The following is a 13,811-nucleotide window of genomic DNA, read 5'->3' as shown; positions in this document are numbered from 1 at the left end:
TTTGCGAATAAATGCGATAAAGCCCAGGCGTGAACATCAGCAACAAGGGCTACTCCGACCATTCGGCCTAATGGCCTATATTGTGTACAAGTTTTGCTTTGCGTCAATAGTTCCAGCTACAATCGCTGTTAGAGCGTATATAGCCTATAAAATATCAGGGAAATTAGTGCACCATTTATTGCAATATTTCCATAAAATAGCAGAGGGTTATAAACACTAAAAGACCAATCAATATTCGTCAGCTCAGGTTTGTCAAGCAAAAAAAAAAATAATAATAATAATAATAATAATAATAATAATAATAATAACTTATTAAAATGAGTGAACACATTTCTTACCCCTCACAACACTAAAGATCTTCTTCTGGAAATATTTTTTCACACATTTAATTAAGGGGGTCTTTAAATCTTTGAAATAACAATAACATGGTCGAAACTAGTGAATTTTATAATTGAAATGTAGTTGAAAAGTTTTTGCATCACATAATCGATAATTATATGTGACCCTGGACCACAAAACCAATCACAAGGGTCAATTTTTGAAATTGAGATTTATACATCATATAAATAAGCTTTCCAACAATGAATGGTTTGTTAGGATAGGACAATATTTGGCCAAGATACAACTATTTGAAAATCTGGAATCTGAGGGTGCAAAAAAAAAAAAAAAATCAAAATATTGAGAAAATCGCCTTTAAAGTTGTCCAAATGAAGTCTTTAGCAATGCATATCCACTCACAAAAATACATTTTTGATATATTTACGGTAGGAAATTTACAAAATATCTTAATGGAACATGATCTTTACTTAATATCCTAATGATTTTTGGCATAAAAGAAAAATCGATCATTTTGGCCCATACAATGTATTGTTGGCTATTGCTACAAATAAACCCGTGCGACTTGCGGTCCAGGGTCATATATAGTCTATAAATCACAGAAGTCCAAAATGTTATTTGAAAAGAATCAAGCCCAGCTCAGGGTTTTTTGACATAAATAATTTGGATAGAAAGAAAGACAGAAAGAAAGAAAGAAAGAAAGAAAGAAAGAAAGAAAGAAAGAAAGAAAGAAAGAAAGTCGGACTTATTTCGTTAATGGACCCGCGGCCTTTGTATGCCAGTACACAACCTTCGTGGGCTATTTAGGCTAATTCATTTTTATTTGGTTAAAACGTGTAGTAAAAATGTCGAGTAGAAATCTCAAATTTGATTCAATTATTTCCTTGTGTGGAATAGGCGACATCTCGGCACGCACTTTCAAATTTTCTCGCAGTCAATCTTCCCTCAGCCCTCTGATGTTTACGGTCTTTATCAATACGTAAACACGGGGGCATTTGATTTTACCTCAGATCTTCACAAACTCGGTATTGATGGACGGCGCTCTGATAAGTGTGTTTATTTCGTCTTGCAAAGTTATTTAGGAGAATACTGTTGTTTGTACAGCGATGTGATTGATAAGTTAGCTTTTAGGAGCGTTTGTTTGATGTGAGTTTCTCTCAAGGAGTGGAGACCTCACCTGAACTGACTCATTATTTAAACGAAAAAGAGCGCCAAAAAGAAGTCTCTACAAAACCTTCGTTTACTTAGGAAAGGCATAGGCTACAACTCATTTAATGGGTTATTCAGTAAATACAATTAACTTAGGATCGAACTTTTACCATTATGAATCAAACTGGTTTGAAAAAGTGCGTTTTAAAATATTTAATAATTGCTTTGCTTTGTCAATTTGCACGTAAATGGATTTCCGGGCGTTTCAACGGTGTAAAAAAGTTAGCATTTAAAACGCAAAATAAACTTCTGACAGTGTTTGTGGTGTGACTTCATGAGTTTTGCGACACACAGACAACTACAGAACTATTTGCAGAATGAACACTTTACTATAGGAGGCCCGTCCAATCCTGAAGGAATATCCATTACAAACAGTAGAAATCGTCGATTTAAAACAATGTGCGACTGTAGAAAAAATCCCTCTAATGAGTATTCAGGAGCCTACAAATGTAAAGGGTAATTGTGTGGAAGTTTGTTGACTCGTTATAATTGTATTAATCATGTTCAGTTGGCCACCGCCGAGTGATAGATTCTTACACCCAAAATCTAAAATAAACGTATTGTTAGGATATTGTTATTGTCATAATTTATTAATATGATTGTATGACTGCGTTTAAGTCAAATATCTATATAAGTTACAAGAAAATTAAACGTACAAATAACAAAGGAACTGAAAAAAACATGTGACCCTTAATATCGATAAAAATTTTGTACAATATACATATCGCTAAAAACTATGTAATCAGTCCAAACCTTTTACAGAAATATACAAGCTACGTTTTACAATGAAATCTATAAGAAATCAGTTTAGTGTGAGGGGTTCATCTTCATTGTTTTTTTTTTTTTTTTCATTGTTTTTTTTTTCAAAAAAATCCAACAGGATGACAGAATATTTGTGATTTTAGTGTTTCAATCAGTCTCCATTTAAAATCTAGTGTAGTATATAAATAATTCCATCTTCTTAATGATGTTTTGGCGCTCATCCTCACAATAAAAGATTTGATACCTTTGACATTTGGCAATCCTCGTGTTGCTCGCAGCCTTCTCCCTCCAGAAAGGAGAGCGCAGCTACTGTTCGCATGGTCTTTTTTTGAGCAGAGTATACCGATTATCTGCATCCACTTGTCGTTTTGTTATTGTATTATAGTCTGTTCCGGTGTCACCATGTCCTGCCGTAAAGCAGAGCGGAGCAGGGCAAGGCGGCTCCATATTCGGAGCCGGAAGAGTTCAGGTGTGACAGGCCGGACACCTGGGTTTGGAGAGATGGAGGGCTTGCAGCATGTTGACCCAGATCTGGGGACTGGCCGGCGTTGCCTACCTGCTGACCTTGATGCTGGCCCATTGAAGAACTGTTATTGGACATAATCATGACGTTTCCCCCCTGGTGATGGTGGCTTTGTACACCAGTGTTGGGTGTATGGCTGCTGCCTTGACATGGCTTTCCGTCTTTCACTAACACTGGCACGGCCACCCGCCGCGGAGACTGCTGCTGCTGCTGACAAGAGCCATTGTCTTGTTGCATTTGCTGCTGGGACACCTTGTCCTTGGCCTGCCTTTTCATTTTATATCGGTGGTTTTGAAACCAAATTTTAACTTGAGTCGGAGTCAAGTGAATCATGCTGGCCAGATGTTCCCTTTCCGGCGCGGAGAGGTACTTCTGCTGCTTGAACCGTCGCTCGAGCTCGTACACCTGCGCCTGGGAGAAGAGTACCCGTCTCTTCCGGCGCGGTGTGCTGGTCAGCGGACCCATGCCTTTACCAACATCCGCCAGAGAACTCAGAGTGCTCATACTGCCCATATTCATACCAGACGAGGAACCCATGAAACGAGAGACTGCAAAAGAGAACGGTATAATTTAGCTTTGCGATTTAGTATCAGTATATAAATGACCACAGAAAATACAAAGCTCAGTGCAGTAAAAAGAGCTGTGCATTATTACGCAATCGTCTCTTGTTAGACTTTTCCCTGCTTTGGACAAACACGCTTAAGAGTCTGTTAATTGATGCAGTTTGTTTGGGTTCAGATAAAGCACCTGGCACGTTTAACGTTGGCTTAACATGTTTTCCCTTAATCTACTGTCAAAAGTCGCACGTTCACTTAAAAGGCTAGAGTAAAAAAGCTACAGATTTTATAGCTGACAAGTTTAATACACTCAATATATATATATATATTAAAAAAAAAAAAAAAAAAAAAAAAAAAAGCTCACGTACTTGTAGAGAAGCGTGGGTCGGGATTCGTTCCGTACCAGCTGGTGGCCGTCGTGCTGCCTCTCATGCCGTCTTGATAGGCCGGCAGGTCGCTCATGTTGCCCAAATTCCCGTTACAGTAGCCCCCCATGGCTGTATGTGACAGCTGGGAAACTCCAGCTGCAGTCATGTGGTAGGCAGCGGGTACTGTTCCATTGTGGCCCATGTGGTGCTGCTGCATCGCCGCTTGCGTGACTTGGGGTTGTCTGTACGAGGCAAGTGGAGCCCCCAAGTTGTTCCCCTCCATACTCACTTTTTTGTAGCTCTCTTCAAGAGGACTTAAGATATCGGATACAGAAAAAGGAGTCGTATGCTTAGGGCTCATCGACATTGTTCTGTGTTGGAAAGGGAGAAATTAGAAGGCAAGGCAATCTCTCCTTCTTTTTTTTGGCCAGCTCCTCTGTTCCTGTTGTTTCACCGTCGCTGCAGCAGGATGGAAACGTATGAGTGTGCACTGGAGTCCGCCTTAATTGGTTTGAGTGGGAGCTCGAAGCTGACTTTCGTTTGTTTTAGCTTGGTGCCAGGTTTAAGGCTTCCATCAGAGGCGGGGCATCAGCAGCCAGGGCAACAATACAAAGCAGCGCTATCATCTGAGCGCCCACGCACATTTTCTATTACGCGGTCTTCAGCTACCCGTGCCATCCCCCAAACCCGAAAACATTTAGGCGTGTAACAACACCTGTGCGTAAAATTAATTCGTCCATAGTTCATTTTCAGCGCGAGGCTGTTTATTTCGCGGCTTGCAAGGAACACGGCGAAGGATGAAATATTGACAGTTGGAGTGATGTTTATAAGGGCCCCTTGATGTGAGTGCATATGCGGACTTCAGACTTTGAGAACCACTCAGTTTCTCTGAGAGAGAAAAAAAAAAAACTTGAGTTGAACTACTGACTTTTAATGGCCACAAGAGGCTTCTGGTGATTGCAGGCGTGTTTGTATTATGCTCCATCGTACTCAAACATGCAAAGGGCCCTTGCGACGACTCAGGAACACTGACTGACAAATAAATAAATACATACGAGCGTGTTAAGAGGCCAAGTAAATGATTAAGCCTGTTTCCGCTTGATATTATTGGACATAGGCTGCGTGTCGTCCAAATTCCCATCCACTCGGCTCAGACACGCGGTACTGAGGGAAATGAACTCGGGAGGAGGAGAGGCTCTCAGGTAAAGTTAACAACGCTGAAATAACCTGAGTAAGTCCTGAAGTAACTCCGTGTAACTTCAATAATGCATAGCTTACCCTGCAGTGCGATCCCCGATCGACGCCCTAAAGGTCTCCCTCAATATTGCTGGGCAGAAGAGCAATTTTACAGAAATTTGTATGATTGGACAAGTTTTTTTTCATTTCTTTATTATTATTATTATTATTATTAATCTTATAAGCTATTTTATATTTATTTTGTAACAAATATAACAATTGATTTTAGCTATTTACAAAACAACGCGTTGTCTTATGCTAGGCTAATATTTTACTCTAACTATTACAACTAATAATTACGTTTTCATTTTTTTTCGTCGTGGCTCTAACATTAATTTACTTATACAATAACCCATCGTATCAAATTTAAATATGTCAGTAGAGAAACAAACAAACCTTTTGGGACACCATGAGTTCGGCTATATTGTTTAAAACAAAAAACATAAGATTCTCAAATTGTAGACAAATATTTGGCGTAAACTTTCGTTTTTATCAAGATCAGCGTTCATCGAGAGTCTTCGCCGCTGAGCGCTGCAATCTTCTGAACAAAAACGGCTCGTTAAAAGAAAACCTTAAGCGGGTTTAGATGGAAGAGTTGATCTTATGGTCTTCAGCAGTCAGGGATTACACACAGACTTTGTTCTTCTTTTTGTAAAGATATCGTGATATCCATTTCCCGAAAGTCTACAGCATCAGCTCAAAAAAGAAAAAGAAAAAAAAGAAAAACAGTCGAAGTCTAACTATGAAATAATTGCGAGTTTAACCACTTTATTAAAACAAGAAATACAAATTCTGTCGCATTTTTAATTGTGCTGCATTTTTTGCTTTGATGTTTTCTACCTGAATTCAAATGCCTTTCGAAAAATGCATTTTTTAATGCTATGTATTTCTTTATTTCTTTGCGATCTTGTGGAACACTAAGTGTTAATCTGAAATAACCAGCCGCCCTGAAAAGTTAACAGGAACAAAAACATATTGGTCATTCCTATATCTAATACTTAATCCATAATAAATCTGTCAAACTGCGTTTACGCCACAATAGTAATACATCAAAGGAGACCAAAAGATGATACGGATTCAGAATAACACAAACCATGGGCTATTAGGATGAGCCAAAACATTTAACACGAGGGAATACAGCGTCTTCTGGTGGTCACAAGTCTGAATATATTTTCAAATGACAAGACAAAAAGCTCCTCTAGTTGTCTGATAGTTTTAGTTTTATTTAATGCCAACAACACATTCGTAACTTTTTACACTTTATTCCTTTTCAACCTTATGTTTCCATCGAGCGTTCACATCTCGATCGTGATAGTCAGCTTGTCGCATTTTGAATTGAAAAAAAAAAAAAAAAAAAATGAAACAGACCTACGTTAACCTCCTTAAATTAGCAGACAACCGCGCATTTCTCTAGTTTTAAGTTAGCACAGGTGGGCGTAGTTTGTGCACCAGAGATGATAACTGCGCGAGCAATTATAACAATTAGTGTCAAAACTATGGGGCGTCCAACGCTGCTTTCAAGGTGTTCGGCCTACTTGAACCAGTTTACAAAAGGCTCTCTTAATTATCTTAATCAGGCTCGCTCCTCTACTGGAGTACGGCTATCATGGTCAATTAACGGCAATTAGTAGTACGATTTGTGTTGTTTTTAACATCTTTTTCTATTGACAAACCGGAGTTTTGTTCAGCGCTACCTGCTAAAACTTATTCAATATGCATATGCATATATATGAAAATATGTCATCCTTTAGGCCTATCCAAAGGCGTATTATATTATATTATATTATATTATATTATATTATATTATATTATATTATATTATATTATATTATATTATATTATATTATATTATATTATATTATATTATATTATATTATATTATATTATATTATATTATATTTGGCTTATTTTTCCTAATGTTTCTTATTAAACGTTTGTTTACGGTGGGGAGGGGGTGATATTGACGCTCATCAGGTGCAGTAAATATTGACAGCCAAGTACACAAACTTTAGACTCCACGATGCTATTGTGCCATCTAGTGGAGAGTAACAGCCATGCAGTTTGTACAGGAAGCGCTCGTGGGAAAGAGAGAGAGGTGCATTCGTTTCCTTTTGAGCCAAATCAGATCAGGCCCACCACAGGAAGCTGTTAACCTCAAGGTGGCAGAGTGGTCCTGCCTACAGCTAGGCAGCCAACACTGTGGACATCACAGTGTTGGCTAATACCTTCAAAGGTATAAAACGCATTTGTAATGACAGGGGGAGACCGGGGATGAACGTAACACCTTTTGTTTGAGCATCGGTAACTCAGTGGTTGTTGGTGCTGTACCTCTCAAAATGTAATACATGACAGCTACATTTGTCTGCTACAAACATAACTCAGTTGGACATGTTCAACACAATTACAGATTATGTGAGTTTATGTCACACGCAAAGAGTTCTGTTGTTACAACCACTGGGGTTAGTAGCTGGGGATAATTTGCTGAAATAAGATCAACTCAATCTAAAATAATGCAAGAATGTCCCTAGTAAAAAATTATTTTAAATAAAAAGTATTTTAAAATACATGTATGTCATACTAAATACATTTCAAATCTATTAACATATTTACTGACATATGGCTTTAGACTTATTGTATAAAAAATTAACTATAAACTATAATTACCTATAAAAAATATAATTAAACTTTTTTTGGAGTACTACTTGTGCACAATGCACATTTCTTAATATTAGGCCTAAAATGTGTTTTAATACCAATATCGATGAGGATTGTATATTTGAATAATATCTGTCTTTAAATTCAAAATATTTAAAGTGTAAAGTATACTTGCAATAGTTCCACTTTAGCACAATCAAATATACTTAAGTATATATTTAGTTGGACCTCAACACTACTTCTGAACAATTAAAGTGCATTAAGCATAAAATTAGTTTCAATTTAGCAGACATTTCAATATACTAGTTCAGTATACTAAAAGTATGGTTACCTTATTTTAAGGTATCCATGGTACAGTGCAATTATACATTTAAGCACTGAGTAATTATAATTAACTACATGTACTTACTATAGGGTTAGGATTAGGAATAGGGGTTGGCTTAAGGTTAGTTGTCTGTAATTATGCATCATTTATAGTTATTACTACAGTAATACATGTAACGTGTAACAAGGGCACTGTAAAATAAAGTGTTACCAAAAGTACAATTAGGGTATTTTTATTAAGTACATGATATGTAAATGTATTTGTAGTATACTTCGCATTAAATAAATGTATTTCAAATATGTTTTAATATATTTATTTTTCATTAGGGGTTATTGAAGTAAAGAATGAGTAAAGTGAACAGTTTTGAATAAAGTTGTTTCAAAAGTACAAAAAAAACCCCCATTGTTTTGTATGACTTTAAGGACTTTAAATTTAGCAAAAAAACAATTATTGTATGTGTGTATGTTCATGTGTACTGTATTCCTGTCACAAGGATTCAGTCACTAGCTATGTTGTCATCTATCTCTTTTATTTAAAATTTGGGATATCACATAAAAAAGCTGTATGGAAACTTCTAAAAAATGTGCACAAAAAAAATCGTATGTGCTCAATTGGTGTTGTCAAACGGTTAATCGCGATTAAATGCATCCAAGATAAAAGTTTGTGTTTACATAATACAAACCCGATTCCAAAAAAGTTGGGACACTGTACAAATTGTGAATAAAAAAGAAATGCAATAATATACAAATCTCATAAACTTATATTTTATTCACAATAGAATATAGATAACATATCAAATTTTGAAAGTGAGACATTCTGAAATGTCATTCCAAATATTGGCTCATTTTGGATTTCAACTACACATTCCAAAAAAGTTGGGACAGGTAGCAATAAGAGGCTGGAAAAGTTAAATGTATATAAGGAACAGCTGGAGGACCAATTTGCAACTTATTAGGTCAATTGGCAACATGATTGGGTATAAAAAGAGCCTCTCAGAGTGGCAGTGTCTCTCAGAAATCAAGATGGGCAGAAGATCACCAATTCCCCCAATGCTGCAACGAAAAATAGTGAAGCAATATCAGAAAGGAGTTTCTCAGAGAAAAGTTATCATCATCTACAGTGCATAATATCATCCAAAGACTGGAACCTGGAACAAAATCTGTGCGTAAGGGTCAAGGCCGGAAAACCATACTGGATGCCCGTGATCTTCGGGCCCTTAGACGGCACTGCATCACATACAGGAATGCTACTGTAATGGAAATCACAACATGGGCTCAGGAATACTTCCAGAAAACATTGTCGTGAACACAATCCACCGTGCCATTCGCCGTTGCCGGCTAAAACTCTATAGGTCAAAAAAGAAGCCATATCTAAACATGATCCACAAGCGCAGGCGTTTTCTCTGGGCCAAGGCTCATTTAAAATGGACTGTGGCAAAGTGGAAAACTGTTCTGTGGTCAGACGAATCAAAATTTGAAGTTCTTTTTGGAAAACTGGGACGCCATGTCATCTGGACTAAAGAGGACAAGGACAACCCAAGTTGTTATCAGCGCTCAGTTCAGAAGCCTGCATCTCTAATGGTATGGGGTTGCATGAGTGCGTGTGGCATGGGCAGCTTACACATCTGGAAAGGCACCATCAGTGCTGAAAGGTATGTCCAAGTTCTAGAACAACATATGCTCCCATCCAGACGTCGTCTCTTTCAGGGAAGACCTTGCATTTTCCAACATGACAATGCCAGACCACATACTGCGTCAATTACTACATCATGGCTGCATAGAAGAAGGATCCGGGTACTGAAATGGCCAGCCTGCAGTCCAGATCTTTCACCCATAGAAAACATTTCGCGCATCATAAAGAGGAAGATGTGACAAAGAAGACCTAAGACAGTTGAGCAACTAGAAGCCTGTATTAGACAAGAATGGGACAACATTCCTATTCCTAAACTTGAGCAATTTGTCTCCTCAGTCCCCAGACGTTTGCAGACTGTTATAAAAGAAGAGGGGATGCCACACAGTGGTAAACATGGCCTTGTCACAAATCTTTTGAGATGTGTTGATGCCATGAAATTGAAAATCAACTTATTTTCCCCTTAAAATGATACATTAAACATTTCATAAGTCATTTATGTTGTATTCTGAATAAAATATTGAAATTTGAAACTTCCACATCATTGCATTCTGTTTTTATTCACAATTTGTACAGTGTTCCAACTTTTTGGGACACTGTATAAATCAGGTTTGTATATGTGTGTGTACTATGTATTTTTATTATATACATATAAATACGCACATGCATGTATATATTTAGCAAAATATATTATAAAAATATTTATATATAATATATTTATATATAATATAAATTATATATAAATATATATACATGTAAATATTTCTAAAATATATGCATGTATGTATGTGTATATATACATAATAAAAATACACAGTACACACACATATATTATGTAAACACAAACTTATTTTGCATACGATTAATCGCGATTAACCGTTTGACATCACTATGCATGTGATTGATAACTGGAATCATCATAAGGAGTTGGTTTTTAATATTCAAACAATATACAACATATCTGTTATAGCATGTGGGTTTGAAGTTAGCATGAACGCAAAGCATCAAATGAAACTAGAGAATCAGCCACCTTAGATTATGCAAGTCAAATAAGTATCTTCAATACAATAATTGCTGGACAAAAAATTATCTTGATGGAAATTTCAACTTTTTTCCCCCCTGAAAATCAGTTTTGTTTTTTGGTTTTTTGGTCATAAAATCAAAAGTGTTGCTCACAGTCACATGGCACTTCTCCCGTGAGGTCAAAAATATGATGGGAGTGTATGATATGATATTGACATCACCATAGATCATTTCTGACTTGTCAGACTGACAATGTTAAAACTGACTCCGTGTTACAACACTCCCCGGTCTCCCCAATAACATTTGTTTATTGATTATTTAACAAGGCCCACAATCGTCTCTGCAAAGAGTATGAAAACCAGTATTATAACAATAACTGTTAATAATGTCCTAAAAATATCAACAAAACATCAAACAAAAACTTTCGTTTCAGATTATATAGTATAACATTAATGCTCAAATAATCAGTTTTTGTCACAGGCATTTCAATGCATCAGTTTTTGTACATGTGAAATGCAAATGTTTAATCGAAGCACGCGATTTATTTATTTTTAAGAGAAAAACTTCATAAGCGTAACTGTTGAGTTTTACTATGTTCCTACCAAGTTGTTGTGTCCCAGTCTCGCCATAAACCAGGGGAGACCTCTAAAAGCCTGTCTTTGTCACTCCCCAAAACCCAACGACTTTTAAAACTCCATTGTCTTGTTAAAGCCCATAAATTTGTCACCCGGGACTGATTAAACATCACGAGAATTGAGACGCTGCGGATTTTGTCTAGGTCCCTTTGGGAACCACACAATGGTCCTTTCAGAGGACGACACAAAAAAGTGTTTTAGGGAAGATGTAGCGAAGAGAGCGCTGCGGTCAGTCCCCTCCATATGTAGTACAAGGTGGCCTGAGAGAGGGGACAAAAGACCAGGTGACAAGGATGATACTAACTGGGTCGCTGAATTAATTGGGACAAGCTCGGGATTGAGAAAGCAAGAGAAAACACGCCTCTTTCATTAATGTTACAACAATGATCACCCTCTTTTAAAATATGGAGGAGGCAGAGTTGCTTGAACTTTTTGAAGTCTCAGTGCGATTTGTCACAAACCGCAGCTGTTAATTTATTTTTACTTTAATTTAGTCAACTAAGCTTTAATCACCACTCAAACCAAACAAAAATGCTCGTAACGCAATATAAATATTTCGTATCCAGTAAAAAACTCAAGTTCCAGAATCACACAAGAATCGATATCCATTGTGCATCTTGCATTTCTTCCTCAGTGTTTACCTACAGTTGAGTCTTAAATAATGCTTCTTTCTTTAAGCTGCATGCTTATTTTGTCTGTTGGGTGAAAGTGGACGTCTTAACATTACAAAAGCCACTCATCTCTTGCTGTGCGCTAATTCTCATACTCTTTTCAGTTCAATCTGAGATCTTTTATACAAACACTGTGCAACAATCGCGGGGATTAACAGAAAGGTGAACGAATTATACTAAACAAATTACAAAAAATTACTCCCTAGAACCAAACAAGGAATAATATATAGATAATTATTAAAAAAGAAGAGTGATTTCAAGCTTAAAGAATATTGCATATGTGTATAAACAATACAAACAGAGGTATACATTACTAAAAATGTTTTTTATTCTCTTTTTTCTTTCTTTTTTTTTTGTAATACAAGAACAAAATTGTGTAACATTTTAAGATGATGCACTTTCATCCAAATTACGACACTATTCACTGTATAAAACATAAAACATATTTTTTTCTCACAGATATATAAACTTTTGGTTTAAAACAAATACAAACTGTTCAAAAAATACACTATATCTAGGCAATTATACACATCTATTAATATTTGCAAAACGCAACTGGCCAAAATAACACTAAATAGACCACATAATATGTGCAAACAGCATTTATTATTATTATAATTTTTATCTTATCAACGCTGAAAGTTTCTACCTTAACAGACCTAAGACTTTATGTAATTAAAAACAACTTGAATCAAGATGAGTCCATGCGCTGTCCTGTGGGGTAAGTCTCGAAATAGTTCGTGTGGTCCAGTGAGTCTCACCAAACACAGAAGTGGTGCCGGGAGGCCGCTGTGTTGGAGGTAAAGTGCTGGTATGTGGGGAAAAGCGCAAAGGGAGTCTGCTGCTGTAAAGACTGGAACCCCTGAACGCTGAAGGGTGAGGATGGTACTGTTGGCGGAACGATGCAGCTTCCTTTTTCAGCATCGATAGTGCAGTTCTGATACGGTTTGCCATCCCGGACCAAAATGGGCACCACGACTCTGCGCAAAACCGGAGGCTGATTGAGGTCCTGAGCGCACTCTATCCGCGCTCTCTTCATTTTGTATCTGTGGTTTTGGAACCAGATCTTCACCTGCGTGGGCGTGAGACGTAGCAGGTGCGCGAGCTGCTCGCGTTCTGGAGCGGACAGGTACCGCTGCTGACGAAAGCGTCGCTCCAGTTCGTAAGTCTGGGCCTTGGAGAATAACACGCGTCGCTTCTTTCTCTTTTCATGCTCTGTATCCGCTGAGAGCACATCTGGCCCGGTGGAGTCTGGTGAAGCCTCAAGGTTGCTCTCGTCTGAGGCTAAAGAAAACAAAATATAAGATGATTAGCCTTTATATATCTCTGAAAAAACAAACAAACATTAGGCCTATGTGTATGTAAAATATAGGCTACTTTAATGCTAGGATATGAAAAGGTTGGACATTTGGAATTTAAGAACTTACATATATGTCCTCTGTCGTTTTCAGTCCAAGATGAGTAAGGTGAGACGGAAAACGTGTCCACTGGAGAATGGCGCGCGATGCTTTCGGAGTCATTTTCTGGCAAATCCAAAATACTTCTCACAGTGAAACTGAACTTGTTCGAAATAGCCATCTGTAGCGCTGGATTTCTGTTAGTTCCAGGACTGGTTCTCGGTCTTGAAGAGCTATCTTTAGTCAGTCTCGCAGTGCTGAAGTGATGTGTGCGTTTTCAAGACGAGCATCCAAGTGACAATGTGTACACTGATGTCGCGGTGTTTATATAAACAGCACTCGGTGGCTGCTTTGAGGCCTCTCCTCCTTATGGCTTCTAAGTACCTCAATGACTCGTGTACTTAAATCCCTGTAATGGTAGGTGTGAACTCGGCAAAGAATAGCCCGTTACTTTCACAATGATGGAGGGTAACACTCTTCATCAT

General features: G+C 37.4%; 2 protein-coding genes across 2 annotated transcripts; both read right to left on the bottom strand.

The window, feature by feature from the left end:
- Nucleotides 1–2,704: 2,704 nt before the first annotated feature.
- nkx2.1 (NK2 homeobox 1) lies at nt 2,705–4,122 on the bottom strand. The gene is made up of 2 exons (XM_067368097.1): nt 3,756–4,122; nt 2,705–3,378 (listed from the first exon to the last, which is right to left on the bottom strand). Exons 1-2 carry the CDS (start codon nt 4,120–4,122, stop codon nt 2,705–2,707), a joined length of 1,041 nt encoding a protein of 346 aa, XP_067224198.1.
- An 8,564-nt stretch (nt 4,123–12,686) lies between these two features.
- On the bottom strand, nt 12,687–13,570 carry nkx2.9 (NK2 transcription factor related, locus 9 (Drosophila)). The gene is made up of 2 exons (XM_067368378.1): nt 13,357–13,570; nt 12,687–13,213 (listed from the first exon to the last, which is right to left on the bottom strand). Exons 1-2 carry the CDS (start codon nt 13,505–13,507, stop codon nt 12,687–12,689), a joined length of 678 nt encoding a protein of 225 aa, XP_067224479.1. The 5' UTR covers nt 13,508–13,570.
- Between the last annotated feature and the right edge of the window lie 241 nt (nt 13,571–13,811).

The sequence above is a fragment of the Chanodichthys erythropterus genome, chromosome 18, assembly GCF_024489055.1.
Source record: "Chanodichthys erythropterus isolate Z2021 chromosome 18, ASM2448905v1, whole genome shotgun sequence".
Classification (NCBI taxonomy): Eukaryota; Metazoa; Chordata; class Actinopteri; order Cypriniformes; family Xenocyprididae; genus Chanodichthys; species Chanodichthys erythropterus.
This window is presented reverse-complemented; position numbering and strand designations above follow the sequence as displayed.